The sequence below is a fragment of the Coregonus lavaretus genome, assembly GCF_964263955.1.
Source record: "Coregonus lavaretus genome assembly, chromosome: 36".
NCBI classification, from domain to species: Eukaryota; Metazoa; Chordata; class Actinopteri; order Salmoniformes; family Salmonidae; genus Coregonus; species Coregonus lavaretus.
The window spans coordinates 1,333,584-1,354,089 of record NC_140023.1 but is presented as its reverse complement, the minus strand read 5'-3'; the positions used below and the strand labels follow the sequence as shown (position 1 = coordinate 1,354,089).

The 20,506-nt window shown below is 44.3% G+C and overlaps 1 protein-coding gene across 1 annotated transcript in view; it reads left to right on the top strand.

The window, feature by feature from the left end:
• LOC311110701 (leucine-rich melanocyte differentiation-associated protein-like) overlaps positions 1-20,199 on the top strand; it is a gene marked incomplete at both ends in the record, with an annotated part of 340,674 nt that extends 320,475 nt beyond the window's left edge. Inside the window, one exon of the mRNA XM_084153244.1 lies at positions 20,120-20,199. Within this exon, the coding sequence (XP_084009370.1) occupies positions 20,120-20,199 (80 nt within the window). The remainder of the gene's footprint in view (positions 1-20,119) is intronic.
• Between the last annotated feature and the right edge of the window lie 307 nt (positions 20,200-20,506).

The following is a 20,506-nucleotide window of genomic DNA, read 5'->3' as shown; positions in this document are numbered from 1 at the left end:
TGGTCCAGTTGTCTCTCCTCTAGCTACGTCTGAGGGCTCCAGGGTGAACCCTGATTCAGGGGTAATTGGATGGCGGTGGAAAAGGGGAAATGGCTTGAAATTAGATGAATTGGAGTGAACACGCGTGCATGTCTCGCGGTGTGGTGGTCTTTTGTTTACGCACTGTGACCCTGAGATGTGGATGACTTCGGGATATGATTCTGGCCTGGGCTGGGCTAGCGTGTGTTTTTAATGCCTTTTGGCACTTGTATCGAGAAAAAGACAAATGAACACCACATTCTTTTTCATACATAGACTTACACTAGAAACATAGATTAACATAAAACATATTTTTTCATACATAGACTTACACCAGGTATAGGAGAAATACTATTATTTTGAACTGTTCAGAGTGCTATCAGAAGACATCAACAAAATAAAATGATCTATTATGTGTTTTCAGAGAGCGCTATGTGATGCGTTGGTACTGAAGCAGGCAGGCAGTAGATCCTAATGGAGGCTCTGAGAGGAGAGGAGGATATGAAGATAACCTTGAGGAGAGGAGAGAGAACAGAACCTCAGGCCCTTCCCTTACTGCCTGTCACTATCACTAACCCACTATGACATCTTGGCCCAGGATCTTGGCCCAGGATCTTGGCCCAGGAACTGCTCAAGTCACCGATATACAAACAACAGCTGATATCCGCTGGACTTTAAACAGTAATTCAAGGCAGCGGCCTAGCATTTGTTTCAATCCAATTTTAGTTGTTTTCTTTCTCAGATAGAGCAGGTCATCTATTGTGTTATGCTACAGTTGTTTTGTTGTTACTATTAGCCGTTTTGGCTAAGCTGTTTCCAAGCCCCTACAGGATACAAATGAAGCGATCAAAGGTATCAGCGTTGTGATGTGCGCTCAATAATATTTTACTTAATTAATTCCAATGCCCTGAGCTGACATCCATCCTCTCCATACCTCAGCTGGGGCTTGCTGGTCCAGCCAAGTACATAATACCCTGTGTGCTCTGAAACATGTACCATTATAATTAGCTTTGTCAGGTCCTAGCCCTACAACCCTCATGTAGATAATATGATAAGATGTCTTCATAACTACCTGGCTTACATGCTCAATATTTCTCCCCTTATGAAGATTACATGTCAATAAAGTAATTGAGTCCCGGGGTGTGTGGCAAGTAAAGATTTTGGTTATTGGACTTTAGGTGGGCAGTGATGAACCAGGGTTATTATTCTAGCTGTCAGGGGATGTGAGGGGTAGGGAGAGAGGGATGATGTCAGGGAGAGGGAGAGAGGGATGATGTCAGGGAGGGGAGAGAGGGAGGATGTCAGGGGTAGGGAGAGAGGGAGGATGTCAGGGGTAGGGAGAGAGGGATGATGTCAGGGGTAGGGAGAGAGGGATGATGTCAGGGGGAGGGAGAGGGGATGATGTCAGGGGTAGGGAGAGAGGAAGATGTCAGGGAGAGAGGGATGATGTCAGGGGTAGGGAGAGAGGGATGATGTCAGGGGGAGGGAGAGGGGATGATGTCAGGGGTAGGGAGAGAGGGATGATGTCAGGGGGAGGGAGAGGGGATGATGTCAGGGGTAGGGAGAGAGGGAGGATGTCAGGGGGAGGGAGAGAGGGATGATGTCAGGGGTAGGGAGAGAGGGATGATGTCAGGGGGAGGGGATGATGTCAGGGGGAGGGAGAGAGGGATGATGTCAGGGGGAGGGAGAGGGGATGATGTCAGGGGTAGGGAGAGAGGGATGATGTCAGGGGTAGGGAGAGAGGGAGGATGTCAGGGGGAGGGAGGATGTCAGGGAGGGATGATTTCAGGGGTAGGGAGAGAGGGATTACATTTAAGTCATTTAGCAGACACTCTTATCCAGAGCGACTAACAGTTAGTGAGTGCATACATTATTTTTTTTATTTTTCATACCCCCGTGGGAATCGAACCCACAACCCTGGCGTTGCAAACGCCATGCCCTACCAACTGAGCTACATCCCTGCCGGCCATTCCCTCCCCTACCCTAGACGACGCTGGGCCAATTGTGCGCCTCCCCATGGGTCTCCCGGTCACGGCCGGCTACGACAGAGTCTGGATTCGAACCAGGATCTCTAGTGGCACAGCTAGCACTGCGATGCAGGGCCTTAGACCACTGCGCCACTCGGGATGATGATAAGGAGAGAAGGAGTCACAGTGAGGGACAGATAGACAGTTAATCATACCTCCGTCCCTCCATCCTTGTCCTCCCTGCATACGGAGGGGAGGGATATGTCACGTTAATCAAGAGGAGTAAGGTTACAGGGGGAGGGAGATACACACCACCTTCACAACACAACCCTATTATCACCTGTCCTTCCACAGCCATTGGCTGTTTTCCTTCTTTACAATCCCTGTCATAGTGTGGCATGTGGTTCCCCTTTGATTCCAGATGCATGCGACATCATTAGTTTCTGCTTACAGTATATAGCTAGCTTTTGTCAAAGATGCACCGTCACCTAGAAACGTTAGCAATAGCTTTTGTGAAAAGTTTTCAGCAAAGGATTTCTAGTTCAATTACAATTTGAATTTTTGCTGTATAAACAAATCAGATGTTTATGATTTTTGTGTAAGTCATAATGTGATGTGCTCATACGAAATATAGCAATGTAGATACGATGTGCTAAGTAGAATACAATTGTCAGTAAATCACACATCCCCAACACCATGCCTTGACCATGTATACAAGGGACAGAGGAAATGAGAGGTGAAAATGTGTGGTCAACGTGACGCCTGACAAACAGAGTTACTTACCAGTTAACTGACACAAGAGACAGAGAGGAGGGCCCATGTTAAAGGATATTTTACCATGTCCTTTTGTATTAGGCCTGGAGATTGATCTCTTCCAGTCAGATGAAGGGCTGATGTGAGTGATCCAAGCCCTCCATTGTGACACGCTGCTCTCGGGTAACACTCATCCGTGTTGATGGGCACACCCTGCGCCACGAGGGCCTTGGCTGGCCAACCCCAACCTACCTTCTCCTCTCGCTCGCTCTCCCTCCCTCTCTCTATCTCTCTTTCTCCCTCATCCCTTGTTCTTTTATTTCCCTCTCTCTCTCCCCTGTTTTCTGTGCCAACCTTCCCTCTCTCTACCTCTCCCTCTCTTTCTTCCTCATCCCTTGTTCTTTTATTTCCAGCCCCCTCTATCCCCCTTTATCCCCATCTCCCCTGGTTTCTGTCAATGTGTCATGTCGGATCAGTGTTTGGCGAGCCAGCCAGGAAGTATTGGTAGCCCCAGGTAAAGAGCTGCCTACCAGGCGTCAGGATCACAGCTGAAATGAGGATAATAATGATAGGATCCTAGGGTGGTAGCCGTATCAACAGTGGCACAGACAGGCCAGTAACTTAGCAGCAACAGGAAGTGGATTAATAAGTGTTGTGTTGGGTGTCTGGAGGGCCAGAGGAGAGGATGAAGGAGCTGACTGGCGTATGGCCCCTTATGTCCCCATCGGTGAGGCAGGTGCTGCCAGTCGGGGTCCAGGGCTCGATGGGTCCGTGGGGGACTGTATCCAGTGCCAGCCACACATCAGATTACTATTGATATGTGTCACTGTGGAGGTGGCCAGGCGGTTTCAGGGCAGCAGCTGGTAATTGATGTCTGACCAGCAGAGAGAGAGATGTGGTTGTAGGAGGAAGTGAGCTGGCTGACAGACAGGGATCTGAGAGGGAGAAGTCAGACTGAAGGCTTTGAAAGGTGGTTCACTGATCACGTATGATGTTCATACAAATTGTTTGTTGATTTGGACAACTAGTTTTGTATTTTCTGTTATTGTTGAATGACCCAAGTGGTATTTTTTGTTTTTGGTCTCAGTATAAAGTAGTAATTGTAACAATTTTTTATTTTGAACACAACATTTAGTGAATTTTAGTAGTCATTATCACATTTACACAGTGCATATTTTCTCTCTGTGACAATTGGTCACCCTTTTTGTGAACAGCTCCTGTGGCGTTTGCTCTTCTGGCCATGTTTGGTGGCCATCTTTGATTTGAGGGAAATGCTGAATGACAGCTAGTGTGGTACGTGCCGTTTTGTCCATAGATGCGTGAAGTCCATCATATAGTTGTCCTCATTGTTCAGTTTAGAATTAACATGACATGTAATAACTGCACTTGTTTCAGTATTTAAAAAAAGTCACATTTGTTGGTAATAGGACTTACAGTACTTTTGTTTACTTCAGTAATACAGTTTTTACTTCCTGCTGGAAGCCTCTTAGTTGTCGTTATCTGGCCGTGCTAGAAAGGACAGAAACACAGTGCGTTCAATACACAAATGCTATTAACCAACCACTACAACTCACCTTAAACATCACATAATCTTACCCCTAACTTTAACACTAAATTAAGAACAAATAACCCATATACAGCAGTTGCCCATTACTTTTGACGATATTGCCCATTTTGTTCTTTCCAACATGGCTGTGTAGCATGTACTACCCTCTCCTCTTAGAAGAGTATATGTTTATAATTGACCTGACAATGAGGTTCATTACACACTCTCTTTCATGCTGTTTTGCATGATAATTATTATTTCATGTGTTCAGATACATTGATCTAATCATCCCTTCCGCCAATGTCAAAGTGATGAGTAGTGAAGTGATTACTCTCTGCTGATTAATATACACATCTTTTGTAATTGAATCCTGTTCTAAACTTGAAGTGAGTGACTCACTGACCAACCGACCGTTCTTATTAACGGGTCGATTAGCAAAAGCAGCCAAATCGCTAATTGCGGTTGATAGATCCAGTTTATCTGGTCCTTTTTTTATTTTAATTAGAAAGGTGAGGTGTAGTGAGGAATACTATCAATCAGTGTCAAACACACCACCACCCTAACCGTGTTGCGTCTGGTGATTAGTAGTCAACATGTTACCATGAGAACATTAGTGAATATGACTGTCATTACTGTTTTAATGTGCTTTCAAGGATAGACATTACATTTACATTTCAGTCATTTAGCAGACGCTCTTATCCAGAGCAATAAGGGTTAAGTGCCTTGCTCAAGGGCACATTGACAGATGTTTCACCTAGTCGGCTTGGGGATTCGAACTAGCGACCTTTCTGTTACTGGTCCAACGCTCTTATCCACTAGGCTACCTGCCACCCTAAACTTACCTTTTCAATAACTATTACAGTAATAGCTACTTTTGATACTGATAATCGTGCTATTATGAGATTAGTATTTTCAATATCTATATTTTCAATGTCATTATCCCCCTCCCCCCTGGTCATTCAGTTAACGATGTTTCGTTCTGGTCATTCAGTTAACGATGTTTGGTTCTGGTCATTCAGTGAGGTGATAATGCTTGGGTCATAACTCCCCAAGGGTGGAACAGAACTATGGGTCTGGATCTACATTTTACTCCAGTGGGTCTGTGAGTCTACATGTTACTACAGTGGGTCTGGATCTACATGTTACTACAGTGGGTCTGGATCTACATGTTACTCCAGTGGGTCTGGATCTACATGTGGGTCTGGATCTACATGTTACTACAGTGGGTCTGGATCTACATGTTACTCTGGTGGGTCTGGATCTACATGTTACTACAGTGGGTCTGGATCTACATGTTACTACAGTGGGTCTGGATCTACATGTTACTACAGTGGGTCTGGATCTACATGTTACTACAGTGGGTCTGGATCTACATGTTACTACAGTGGGTCTGGATCTACATGTTACTACAGTGGGTCTGGATCTACATGTTACTCCAGTGGGTCTGGATCTACATGTTACTCCAGTGGGTCTGGAGTCTACATGTTACTACAGTGGGTCTGGATCTACATGTTACTCCAGTGGGTCTGGATCTACATGTTACTCCAGTGGGTCTGGAGTCTACATGTTACTACAATGGGTCTGTGAGTCAATTTAGTCTATGAGTAAATAGATGTGTTGTGTTTTGGCCCGGTAAAATCAACCTGCTATTGATCTGGCTTTGTGAGCCACGACCTGGCCACCGTCTTCTGACAACCCTTCCAGCCATAGCTTTCTTTGCCTTTTCCCCCCACGTTTCCCCATCTTGTTTTGGCCTCCTATGCATATTGTTATCTGAGTTGTACACACAGCTCTTAAATCCATCTCCGTCCCTCATGTGTCTCTGACTTGGACCCTTCTCCCCAATAAATATAATTAGCAGTATGAACAAAAGTCCAAATCTGACAGTAAGGTCAAAACAAACAGACAGTATATACCTTCTGTGTGCGACGACGGTTCCAAACACACAGCACAATGAATCAAAAAGTTAAGAATGTGTTTAAAAGAGTTTAAAAAATAAACTATGGAATTATACTATGTCCTCATAAGCCTGAGGAGGATGATGTTTGAATAGTCTGATGTGCTTACCACAGACCTAGAGTAGGGTAACAGACTAACGTTGGAACAGTGTTTGGAAAGGTTGATGTCACAACACTCCTCAAGGTCAATGGGGGGAGTACTGAGTTGTGCATATCGTCTCGTTCCAACGTGATGAACAGCTGTGTCAATGGGATGTCTGGTTAGCTAAGGAGGTGACGCATGAATCTGAATCAATATAGCAATTAATAGATCATCTGGGTGTAGTTCAAGGATAACATTTGGCTTGTGATAAAATAAAATAAAGTTCTAGGCTAATTGACAGAATGACACAAAATCTGTTATTAATACATGTTTTACTACTAATAGTAGTATTCCTCATGGTGTACTGTAGGCCTTGTAGAACTCAAGCATTTCCTCTAGGTCTGATTTGTATGCAGTTTAACCCCCCTTTCCCCCTCACTCACTCCCTCCCTCTCTCATTCCCTCCCTCCCTTCTCCCTCCCTCTCCTCCCCCTTCCCATCTCCCTCCCTCTCCTTCCCCCTCCCTCCCTCTCTCCCTCCCTCTCCTTCCCCCTCTCCCATCTCCCTCCCTCTCTCATTCCCTCCCTCCCTCCCTTCTCCCTCCCTCTCCTCCCCCTTCCCATCTCCCTCCCTCTCCTTCCCCCTCCCTCCCTCCCTCTCTCCGTCCCTCTCCTTCCCCCTCCCTTTTCCCTCCCTCTCCTTCCCCCTCTCCCTTCTCCCTCCCTCTCCTTCCACCTCCCTCCCTCTCCTTTCTCCCTCCCTCTCCTTCCCTCTCTCTCTCTCTCCCTCCCTCCCTTCTCCCTACTTTCTCCCTCCCTCTCCTTCCCCCTCCCTCCCTCTCCTTCCCCCTCCCTCCCTCTCTCCCTCCCTCCCTTCTCCCTCCCTCCCTCTCCTTCCCCCTCCCTCCCCTTCCTTCCCCCTCCCTTCCCCCTCCCTCCCTCCCTCCCTCTCTTCCCTCCCTGCTCCCCAGCCTCTGTCTAGGTAAAAACTATGGGGCATTTCACTGACAGGCCGTGTGGATGTGAAGAGTATAAATGGCTAATGAATAACAAACAGATGAACATTGACGCAAATTAATCTTCCTGATGTCCCTCCCTGGGTTAGATGGCAGCCATTTAAAAGTTTAATCAATACACTAAAGTTGAGAACACGCAGCCGCTGCAGTAAACAAGGAGATGGAGGAGGAGGAGGGAAACTAATGGGGAAGGCCTGAGTCCAGGGCATGCATCATAATGACAGGTATTTATGTTTAATGGACTAAATATTTTTATTGGAAGAGGACAAATGTCAGTTTAACTGTGTAAGTTACAGTATATGCTGGGCTTTCCCTCTGAGGCCTGCTGATTTTCCTTTGTTTTATATACATTTCCCCACAATGAGGTTGGAATAATACTGTGAAATTGTGAAACTGATGATAATGCCCTTTTATTTAAGAGCTGTTTGAATATACCGTTTTTTGGTGGGATGGAGTTTTGGCTAAGAAAGAGAGTTCCAAACCTCTCGGCCAATAACAGCTCGTTTTCAGTTTTCCCCTCCCCACTCAGACCACTCCCAGACAGTCCCAAAATTCTTGCTTGAGAAATGGCTCTTTGCTAAGAAGCTTTATTTGTATTTTATTTTATTTTAATTGAAAACAATCACAGTAAGGTACTTCATTGTTACTCAGAAATGATTAAATATTGAGATAAAGCATCTGCAATGGGCTGATAGGTTGAAATACACTGCTCAAAAAAAGAAAAGGAACACTTAAACAACACAATGTAACTCCAAGTCAATCACACTTCTGTGAAATCAAACTGTCCACTTAGGAAGCAACACTGATTGACAATACATTTCACATGCTGTTGTGCAAATGGAATAGACAACAGGTGGAAATTATAGGCAATTAGCAAGACACCCCCAATAAAGGACTGGTTTTGCAGGTGGTGACCACAGACCACTTCTCAGTTCCTATGCTTCCTGGCTGATGTTTTGGTCACTTTTGAATGCTGGCGGTGCTTTCACTCTAGTGGTAGCATGAGACAGAGTCTACAACCCACACAAGTGGCTCAGGTAGTGCAGCTCATCCAGGATGGCACATCAATGCGAGCTGTGGCAAGAAAGGTTTGCTGTGTCTGTCAGCGTAGTGTCCAGAGCATGGAGGCGCTACCAGGAGACAGGACAGTACATCAGGAGACGTGGAGGAGGCCGTAGGAGGGCAACAACCCAGCAGCAGGACTGCTACCTCCACCTTTGTGCAAGGAGGAGCAGGAGGAGCACTGCCAGAGCCCTGCAAAATGACCTCCAGCAGGCCACAAATGTGCATGTATCTGCTCAAACGGTCAGAAACAGACTCCATGAGGGTGGTATGAGGGCCTGACGTCCACAGGTGGAAAGCAGGTTCACACTGAGCACATGTGACAGACGTGACAGAGTCTGGAGACGCCGTGGAGAACGTTCTGCTGCCTGCAACATCCTCCAGCATGACCGGTTTGGCGGTGGGTCAGTCATGGTGTGGGGTGGCATTTCTTTGGGGGGCCGCACAGCCCTCCATGTGCTCGCCAGAGGTAGCCTGACTGCCATTAGGTACCGAGATGAGATCCTCAGACCCCTTGTGAGACCATATGCTGGTGCGATTGGCCCGGGGTTCCTCCTAATGCAAGACAATGCTAGACCTCATGTGGCTGGAGTGTGTCAGCAGTTCCTGCAAGAGGAAGGCATTGATGCTATGGACTGGCCCGCCCGTTCCCCAGACCTGAATCCAATTGAGCACATCTGGGACATCATGTCTCGCTCCATCCACCAACGCCACGTTGCACCACAGACTGTCCAGGAGTTGGCGGATGCTTTAGTCCAGGTCTGGGAGAAGATCCCTCAGGAGACCATCCGCCACCTCATCAGGAGCATGCCCAGGCGTTGTAGGGAGGTCATACAGGCACGTGGAGGCCACACACACTACTGAGCCTCATTTTGACTTGTTTTAAGGACATTACATCAAAGTTGGATCAGCCTGTAGTGTGGTTTTCCACTTTAATTTTGAGGGTGACTCCAAATCCAGACCTCCATGGGTTGATACATTTGATTTCCATTGATAATTTTTGTGTGATTTTGTTGTCAGCACATTCAACTATGTAAAGAAAAAAGTATTTAATAAGATTATTTCATTCATTCAGATCTAGGATGTGTTATTATTTCATCAGTGGATGTACTAGTTATACATGTATCTCTATGGGGTTATTTATATTCTTTATGACTTTTCTAGGTCTTTTGTATTGGTAGGTACAATAGATAGTTATGAGAAAGGTTTATTCCATTTGTATTGGTAGGTACAATAGATAGTTATGAGAAAGGTTTATTCCATTTGTATTGGTAGGTACAATAGATAGTTATGAGAAAGGTTTATTCCATTTGTTTTGGTAGGTACAATAGATAGTTATGAGAAAGGTTTTTTCCATTTGTTTTGGTAGGTACAATAGATAGTTATGAGAAAGGTTTTTTCCATTTGTATTGGTAGGTACAATAGATAGTTATGAGAAAGGTTTATTCCATTTGTTTTGGTAGGTACAATAGATAGTTATGAGAAAGGTTTATTCCATTTGTTTTGGTAGGTACAATAGATAGTTATGAGAAAGGTTTTTTCCATTTGTATTGGTAGGTACAATAGATAGTTATGAGAAAGGTTTATTCCATTTGTTTTGGTAGGTACAATAGATAGTTATGAGAAAGGTTTATTCCATTTGTTTTGGCAGGTACAATAGATAGTTATGAGAAAGGTTTATTCCATTTGTATTGGTAGGTACAATAGATAGTTATGAGAAAGGTTTATTCCATTTGTTTTGGTAGGTACGATAGATAGTTATGAGAAAGGTTTATTCCATTTGTTTTGGTAGGTACAATAGATAGTTATGAGAAAGGTTTATTCCATTTGTTTTGGTAGGTACGATAGATAGTTATGAGAAAGGTTTATTCCATTTGTTTTGGTAGGTACAATAGATAGTTATGAGAAAGGTTTATTCCATTTGTATTGGTAGGTACAATAGATAGTTATGAGAAAAGTTTATTCCATTTGTATTGGTAGGTACAATAGATAGTTATGAGAAAGGTTTATTCCATTTTACCCAGTGACCCTTACGGCTATATAATACTCTTTATTAATAAGAGAGGTCTGATCCTAGAGAGGTCTGATCGTAGAGAGGTCTGATCATAGAGAGGTCTGATCATAGAGAGGTCTGATCGTAGAGAGGTCTGATCATAGAGAGGTCTGATCGTAGAGAGGTCTGATCATAGAGAGGTCTGACCTTGATCATAGAGATGTCTGATCGTAGAAAGGTCTGATCATAGAGAGGTCTGATCATAGAGAGGTATGATCATAGAGAGGTCTGATTGTAGAAAGGTCTGATCATAGAGAGGTCTGATCATAGAGAGGTCTGATCATAGAGAGGTCTGATCATAGAGAGGTCTGACCTTTATCATAGAGAGGTCTGATTGTAGAAAGGTCTGATCGTAGAGAGGTCTGACCATAGAGAGGTCTGATCATCAAGAGGTCTGATCATCAAGAGGTCTGATCATAAGTAGTTTTACATAGGGTATGCCTGAGATCCAACACTTGTTTGTGTCAGGAGCCATCAGCAGTTTGTGGTTTGTCTTATGATAGGGCTCAATCCTGACAAAACTAGACTAACACATGGGATCTGGCCAGTTGATCTGCGGCCCACTTACACACACAGGCATGCATACACGCACAAAAAACATACTTCTACCGTTTCATTTAAAAACGGACATAATCCAGGATCCAGGTTTAATAAATTCCAGCATGAGTATCCTCTCTCTCTCTCTCTCTCTCTCTCTCTCTCTCTCTCTCGCTCTCAATTCAATTTCATTTCAATTTCAATTTATGGGGCTTTATTGGCATGGGAAACATATGTTAACATTGCCAAAGCAAGTGAAATAGATAGTAAACAAAAGTGAATTAAACAATACCCAAAAATTAACAGTAAACATTACACTCACAAAAGTTCAAAAATAATAAAGACATTTCAAGTGTCATATTATGTCTATATACAGTGTTGTAATGATGTGCAAATAGCTAAAGTACAAAAAGGAAAATAAATCAACATAAATATAGGTTGTATTTACAATGGTGTTTGTTCTTCACTTTTCTTGTGGCAACAGGTCACAAATATTGCTGCTGTGATGGCACACTGTGCTATTTCACCCAATAGAAATGGGAGTTTATCCAAATTGGATTTGTTTTCGAATTCTTTGTGGGTCTGTGTAATCTGAGGGAAGTATGTGTCTCTAATATGGTCATACATTTGGCAGGAAGTTAGGAAGTGTGCACATAGCCTGTCTTCAAAAAGATTGGAGAAGTGGTTTACCCATACATCTCCGTTTTGGATAGATAACTCTTCGTGTTGTTGTATGGGTCTCTATGTTTTTGGTTGGATAGGTTTCTCAATCTCTTTCTTAGGTTTTTGCATTCTTCATCAAATCATTTGTCATTTTTGTTAATTTTCTTTGGTTGTCTGTTTGAAATGTTTAGATTTGATAGGGAAGGTGAGAGGTCAAATATACTGTTTTGTTTTCTACTGCCAAGTTTACACCTTCACTATTACAGTGAAACGTTTTGTCCAGGAAGTTGTCTAAAAGGGATTGAATTTGTTGTTGCCTAATAGTTTTTTGGTAGGTTTCCACACTACTTTCCTTCCATCTATAATATATCTTAATATTATTCAGTTCCTTTGACGCCTCGTGATTGAGTATTGCTCTATAGACTGTGATTTTGCTGTGATCTGATAGTGGTGTCAGTGAACGCTCTGAGAGAGTCTGGGTTGAGGTCAGTGATAAAGTAGTCTACAGTACTACTGCCAAGAGATGAGCTATAGGTGTGCCTACAATAGGAGTCCCCTCGAAGCTTAACATTGACTATGTACATACCCAGCGTGCGACAGAGCTGCAGGAGTTGTGACCCGTTTTTGTTGGTTATGTTGTCGTAGTTGTGCCTAGGGGGGCATATGGGGGAGGGAATGCTGTCACCTCCAGCTGTCTTCATTAAAGTATGGGGATTCTAGTGGGGGGATATAGGGAGCACACAGGAGGACATTTTTCTCTGTTGAGATAATTTCCTTTTGAATTTCTAGCCAAATGTAAAATTTTCCTGTTTTGATTAGTTGAATAGTGTGAGTTAGGTCAGCTCTATACCAAATTAGCATACCCCCTGAGTCCCTTCCCTGTTTCACACCTGGTAGTTTGGTGATTGGGACTACCAGCTTTCTGTAACCTAGAGGGCAACCAGTGGGTCCATCTCCTCTATACCATGTTTCTTGTAGGATGACAATGTCTGTATTTCTGATTTCTTTGGTGAAGTCCAGGTTCCTGCTCTTCCAAAGGCAGATGACCTCAGGCCTGGGATATTCCAGGATGAGATAGTGAAGGCTTTGTGCTCCATAAAGTGTCCAATGTTGTTAGTCATGTGGTTTGGCCTCAGACCAGTAAGTGTAAGCAGCGCCTGCTGAGCATCTGGTACATGCCATTGGCTTGGGCTAGTATAAGAGTGGGGGTTGGGCCTGTCTGCCTGCTCAAGGCCTGGGCATATGTGTGACTCTCTCTCTCTCTCTCTCTCTCTCTCTCTCTCTCTCTCTCTCTCTCTCTCTCTCTCTCTCTCTCTCTCTCTCTCTCTCTCTCTCCCCTTTCTATATTTCTCTCTCTCTCTCTCTTTCTCTCTCTCTCTCTCTCTCTCTCTCTCTCTCTCTCTCTCTCTCTCTCTCTCTCTCTCCCTTTTCTATCTTTTTCTCTCTCTCCCTCCCTCCCCCGTCTCTCTCTCACTAGCTGTTTTGTGGATATTTACTCTCTGTAGATTGGCTTACTTATTGGCTAAGCTTTTCACTTTAGATGTACCTCTATCCGCAGAGGTCCAGACACAAGCAGAGTATTGCTTTCCAGGTAGTAAAGTAGAGCTAGTAATCACCTAGTAAATATGCAGAGTATTGCTTTCCAGGTAGTAAAGTAGAGCTAGTAATCACCTAGTAAATATGCAGAGTATTGCTTTCCAGGTAGTAAAGTAGAGCTACTAATCACCTAGTAAATATGCAGAGTATTGCTTTCCAGGTAGTAAAGTAGAGCTACTATCACCTAGTAAATATGCAGAGTATTGCTTTCCAGGTAGTAAAGTAGAGCTACTAATCACCTAGTAAATATGCAGAGTATTGCTTTCCAGGTAGTAAAGTAGAGCTAGTAATCACCTAGTAAATATGCAGAGTATTGCTTTCCAGGTAGTAAAGTAGAGCTAGTAATCACCTAGTAAATATGCAGAGTATTGCTTTCCAGGTAGTAAAGTAGAGCTAGTAATCACTAGTAAATATGCGAGTATTGCTTTCCAGGTAGTAAGTAGAGCTACTAATCACCTAGTAAATATGCAGAGTATTGCTTTCCAGGTAGTAAAGTAGAGCTAGTAATCACCTAGTAAATATGCAGAGTATTGCTTTCCAGTTAGTAAAGTAGAGCTAGTAATCACCTAGTAAATATGCAGAGTATTGCTTTCCAGGTAGTAAAGTAGAGCTAGTAATCACCTAGTAAATATGCAGATTATTGCTTTCCAGGTAGTAAAGTAGAGCTAGTAATCACCTAGTAAATATGCAGAGTATTGCTTTCCAGGTAGTAAAGTAGAGCTAGTAATCACCTAGTAAATATGCAGAGTATTGCTTTCCAGGTAGTAAAGTAGAGCTAGTAATCACCTAGTAAATATGCAGAGTATTGCTTTCCAGGTAGTAAAGTAGAGCTAGTAATCACCTAGTAAATATGCAGAGTATTGCTTTCCAGGTAGTAAAGTAGAGCTACTAATCACCTAGTAAATATGCAGAGTATTGCTTTCCAGGTAGTAAAGTAGAGCTAGTAATCACCTAGTAAATATGCAGAGTATTGCTTTCCAGGTAGTAAAGTAGAGCTAGTAATCACCTAGTAAATATGCAGAGTATGCTTTCCAGGTAGTAAAGTAGAGCTAGTAATCACCTAGTAAATATGCAGAGTATTGCTTTCCAGGTAGTAAAGTAGAGCTAGTAATTACCTAGTAAATATGCAGAATATTGCTTTCCAGGTAGTAAAGTAGAGCTACTATCACCTAGTAAATATGCAGAGTATTGCTTTCCAGGTAGTAAAGTAGAGCTACTAATCACCTAGTAAATATGCAGAGTATTGCTTTCCAAGTAGTAAAGTAGAGCTAGTAATCACCTAGTAAATATGCAGAGTATTGCTTTCCAGGTAGTAAAGTAGAGCTAGTAATCACCTAGTAAATATGCAGAGTATTGCTTTCCAGGTAGTAAAGTAGAGCTAGTAATCACCTAGTAAATATGCAGAGTATTGCTTTCCAGGTATAGAGCTAGTAATCACCTAGTAAATATGCCTGTACTCTTCCCTTCCTTTCTACCCCTTTTCCTGTTGTGCCTAATTTTTAGCTGCTACTGTTTAATGTTCTTCCTTTTAAAACGGTTTATGTATGCATATCTAGAAACTGTTGTCACTATGTATATGGCCATGCACATGATCGGAGATCTACCACCAACATACACTGATCATATTTACATTACATTTCCTCATCATTATAATTGATATATGTGTTAACCAGTCACCACCATGTGGCTAGCTGTCAATTTGGGGCTGTGTGTATGAAGTAGCTCAGAGTAAGAGTACTGGTCTAGGTTCAGGTTACCCCTGTCCATTTAATCTTATTCATTGTGACTCTGAGATGCTTGATTCATACAACCCCCTAATGTGTGTTTGTGAGACACAGGGGTGAATATCCACATAAACCTCCAAATAGTGTGCCACAGTAGTGACTCCATTACATGATGTTGTGCTGGCCTGATAAACAGACAGCGGGAGATGGATAGTGTCCACTATAATAGGCCAGGCTCATACCAGGCCGTGCCCAAGCCCCATAACTCACTTTCTCACACAGCCTTATGGATGCCTGCCTCCAGACCCTTTGTCTTCTCCCTCCCATATTATTTCAGCCCTTTCAGATAATATGGAGAGTTTAATTGCGTTGTTAATTGATTTTTTTTCTCCACAGCATTATTATCTCTGATGGATTGTGGCATTGATGAAAACGTTGGATGGTTAGCCAGAGGGATAGCGTGAGAGAGAAAGGGGAGGGGAGAGAAAGAGAGGAGGGCAGGAGAGAAGGGGAGAAGAGAAGAGAGGAGGAGAGGAGAGGAGAGGAGAGGAGAGGAGAGGAGAGGAGAGGAGAGGAGAGGAGAGGAGAGGAGAGGAGAGGAGAGGAGAGGAGAGGAGAGGAGAGGAGAGGAGAGGAGAGGAGAGGAGGGAGGAGCGGAGCGGTAGAGAGGAGAAGAGGAGCGGAGAGGTAGAGAGGAGAAGAGGAGCGGAGAGGAGAAGAGGAGTGGAGAGGTAGAGAGGAGAAGAGGAGAGGAGAGGAGGAGAGGAGAAGAGGAGGGGAGAGGTAGAGAGGAAAATAGAGGGGGGAGGAGAAGAGGAGAGGAGAGGAGAGGAGAGGAGAGGAGAGGAGAGGAGAGGAGAGGAGAGGAGAGGAGAGGAGAGGAGAGGAGAGGAGGAGAGAGGAGAAGAGGAGAGGAGAGGAGAGGAGAGGAGAAGAGGAGAGAGGAGAAGAGGAGAGGAGAGGAGAGGAGAGGAGAGGAGAGGAGAGGAGAGGAGAGGAGAGGAGAGGAGAGGAGAAGAGGAGAGAGGAGAAGAGGAGAGGAGGGCAGGAGAGGAGAAGAGGAGCAGAGCGGTAGAGAGGAGAAGAGGAGCGGAGAGGAGAAGAGGAGCGGAGCGGTAGAGAGGAGAAGAGGAGCGGAGAGGAGAAGAGGAGTGGAGAGGTAGAGAGGAGAAGAGGAGCAATGAGGATTAAGAGGAGAGGAGGGCAGGAGAGGAGGTGAGGAGAAGAGGAGCGGAGAGGTAGAGAGGAGAAGAGGAGAGGAGAAGAGGAGAGGAGGGCAGGAGAGGAGAAGAGGAGCGGAGAGTTAGAGAGGAGAAGAGGAGCAATGAGGAAAAGAGGAGAGGAGGGCAGGAGAGGAGGTGAGGAGAAGAGGAGCGGAGAGGTAGAGAGGAGAAGAGGAGCGGAGAGGAGAAGAGGAGTGGAGAGGTAGAGAGGAGAAGAGGAGAGGAGGAGAGGAGAAGAGGAGCGGAGAGGTAGAGAGGAAAATAGAGGGGGGAGGAGAGAGGTGGCTCTTGGACAATAGATAACCTTGATGTTAAGAGCTAGATCCTTCGGATATGTCTTTCCTTGACATATTGATGGCCCTTGAAAAGAGCGGAGCTGATTGTATGCAGGGAGGAATCATTAAACCCACTCCAGCTCTCTCTCTCTCTCTCTCGCTCTCTCTCTCTCTCTCTCTCTGTCTGTTGATTAATTTGTTGTTTTTCCTAGAGGTCTTTGTTAAGCAGTAGGTTTCACTAGCTTTGGCTGCAGTGATTCTTCAATCCCCTAACTGACTTCCTAAACCTCTCCTTCCTATGTGCCGCCGTTGTAACTTCATTTCAAGGTTTGTTATCTGTTATGTGTCAGAGTGAATTCTGTGTATGCAGTTGTTGGTTGTGTATTACTTGAGAGATACACTTTACTCCCCTTTAAATAAGGTGATATTGTACTTCCCTTTAAAGATACTGTAGTCCTCTTTAAAGAATAATATAAATATTGTACTTCCATTTAAGAAGAATAGAGATACTGTACTTCCTTTAAGAATAATAGAGATCCTGTACTTCCCTTGAAGAATAATAGAGATACTGTACTTCCCTTTAAGAGGAATAGAGATACTGTATTTCCCTTTAAGAGGAATAGCGATACTGTATTTCCCTTTAAGAATAATAGAGGTACTGGACATCCCTTTAAGAGGAACAGGAACAGTGCAGGGTGTGAGTAACCTACTGTGTAGAACAACGGCCTGACTGTTCGTCTGCCAGAGGATCCATGATGGAAACATTAGCTTTCCACATCACTGTTCTAATCTGTCACTTTAATGGCTGCTCGCTGTTCTCAGGGATCTCTCTCTCTCTCTCTCTCTCTCTCTCTCTCTCTCTCTCTCTCTCTCTCTCTCTCTCTCTCTCTCTCGCTGTGTATGTATGTGTCAGCCAGTCCTGGGACAGAGTATATACATGACGCCAGTGTTTGACCGTTTGTTAATAAGTATCAGCTCATCAAACCGTTTCCACTGGCCTGAGGAGGCCTCATAAGGAGTTATGTAAGGCTTTACCTTAAGATTAAGATCACTTTATTGGTCATTTGCACACAAGCTCCAACATAAATGTTACTTCAGCTTTTAACCCAACCCCTCTGAAAGACACACATATACAGGACGTACACATACAGTTTTTTTTTTAGAGGTGCGGGGGCTGCCACACTGGGCGCCGGGAGCTGTTGTTGTGGGGGGTTAAGTGCCTTGCTCAAGGGCACAACGGCAGGCAATGGCATCTAGGATTTGATACCAGCAACCCTCCGGTAACATCTAAAGGTCGGTATCCCTCAGAAGGTAAGCTGTGAAGGGCCCAGCACTCCTCTGATCACAGTACTGAGACAGTGTGAGTTGTTTGGTGTAGAGCCCAGTCTCCCACCATGGCACCTGTATCCCCAGGCAAAGAGTCTGCAGCTGGAATTCATTTCCCCTTGCTGCCAGAGTCATCTTGAACTGTCCCCCCCCCCCCCCCACCCCCACCCCCTCACACACACACATGGCGGGGAGCAGGCAGGCATGGAGCTGGTCTGGGATTTTATCGGAGGTGACAGTTCCTTACACTAAAGTGTTTGGATCACCTCAAGTAGGGGAATGAGAGCCGCTCCACTACAAAGTCCAGATTTAGATTGACTGAGCTTGTCCCCAGACCGGTGTGCTGCACAGCTCCCCCAGCCTGACAGAACACACGCTCACTACTGCTGGAAGGGAGACTGCTGCACTGACATCAGGGGACGGGTGTGTGTGTGTGTGTTTGTGTGTGTGTGTGTGTGTCTGTCTGTCTGTCTGTGTGCGCATGTACGTTTGTGTGTGTGTGTCAGTTCAAGTGTGTGTCTAACTATGTGTGTGAGAGTGTGTGTGTTAGTGGGGCTACTTTGAAGACCGAGTTAGACAGTGGTGGTGTGTCAGGTTTGGTTAGAATGGAGGCTGGCGTTGGAATATGCTTGGCACTAATATGGCACCAGTATCTCTGTCCTCATCTCTGCCATTCTGGTCCCTGTCTCTCTCCGGCCCTGACAATGTCTCCTCCTATTACGTGATTGGCTATATCGCTCTGAGCGCCCCTCAACCGTTTTCGACATCCTTCCCCATCACCCTCTCCTCCCCTCCCCTCTCCTCTCATCCTCTCTCCCCCTTTCCTGCCCTCTCTGGTCAATAATGCTCTTGATGTCTATTTAAGAACCGTGTTGAGATCAGAGAACGTATCTTGTCTTGCTGTCCGAGGGTCGGTGACAGCGCTAATGCCTCTTTTCCTTGGCTCATTTGCTGAGAGGTGACACCTAGCTAGCTGTAGCTGCAGCATTCTTCAAGTGGCACTTTGCTGAGCGCTGTGACATCACAGACAGACAGAGAGAGCACAGAATAGACTAGGCTAGAGTATGGTGGCTATAGTTGGCCATTTTGTTTTATGGTATAACCCTTTGGGAAGTGGAGAGAGTTCATTCAGTCATTTGTTGTGGTTTGTATTAAGCATTCCTACTTATTTTAATTAGTACCCTAACAAAGCTGCAGATTTAAACCTTATTTAATTTGATCAATATAACATTCTAAAAATGTGATTCATACTACAGTCTTCACCTTGATTTTAGATTAAGGGAGATTTTATAAGAGCGATTATAAACATGTGAATCTTTAACGTAGCTTGTTTGTTGATTGGATCAATGAGCCATAGATCAGAGTTTTACCTTTTGCTCAGGGCAACAACAAGTACAAGCATCTCCCATACATAATTTGTTTTGGGTTTATGTCTCTAGACATCATTTGTATAATATGAAGTACTTCAAAGGTATTGTCAAGGCCAGGGGTCATTTTAATATTGATTGAATGCTGAAGTGAATGCTTTGATCAGTAGCCAAATAAAAAAAGTATAGGATGTTCAGAGCAAGGTTCGCATAGTATTGATACATGGCTTGCACACGCACACACGCACACGCACACACGCACACGCACACGCACAGTCCCTCTGCTCGTTGATTGTGGTAATAATTGCCCTCTGTCTCTCTCATGGCTCGCTCTCCCTGTGTGTGTGGGTGTGGGTGTGTGGGTGAAGTGGAGGCAGAGCTAGGGCTGTGAGCTCGTTACTGTCTAGACATCACCCTGAGGCCAAATGCTGTTTCCTCGCTGTTCCTCCACTTGAAAAGGATACTCATCCTCTATATACACACACCTCCGAGACACACACACACACCTCCGAGACACACACACACACCTCCGAGACACACACACACCCACACCTCCGAGACACACACACACACACACAAACCACACAAAAACACACACACACAAACCACACAAAACACACACACACAAACACACACACATCACAGATGGGATAAGAATGATAATGACAGCTAATTAACAATTAGAATACACATATTTATATTAGCATTTCTGTATACTGTTGTGTCAATAGCTGAATACCATATTTGAGATTATATTAAATAAACAGCAATGTGAAATAGACCGAGAAATCAGTTTGATGACACTCAAGTTAACTTTTCTATGGTTAATGCAGAATAGTGAGGACAATACAGTGTGATAACAAATCAAGTCCAGGGGGAATGCTTATACACACCACAGGTACATCTGAATTTTACCACAGTGTTTTAATATTATTTATCTTCTTCCATTTTCAGGTGTGCTCGCCAAGTGCCGTTACGTCTACTATGGAAAGCATTCAGAAGGCAACCGATTCATCCGCAATGACCAACTCTGATGGACCGACGGAGACACACACACACACACACACACACACACAAACACACACACACACACACATGCACACACACACATACACACACACACACACACAGTAACCTAACCCTTAACCTAACCAATCCCAAACCCCTAAATCTAACTCCTAACCCGTAAACCTGTAAACCTAATCCCTAACCCTAATTGTAACCCTAAACCTAACCCCTAAGCCTAAAATAGCTTTTTCCTTGTGGGGACCGACGAAATGTCCCCACTTGTCCAAATTGTCCTTGTTTTACTATCATTGTGAAGACTTCTGGTCCCGACAA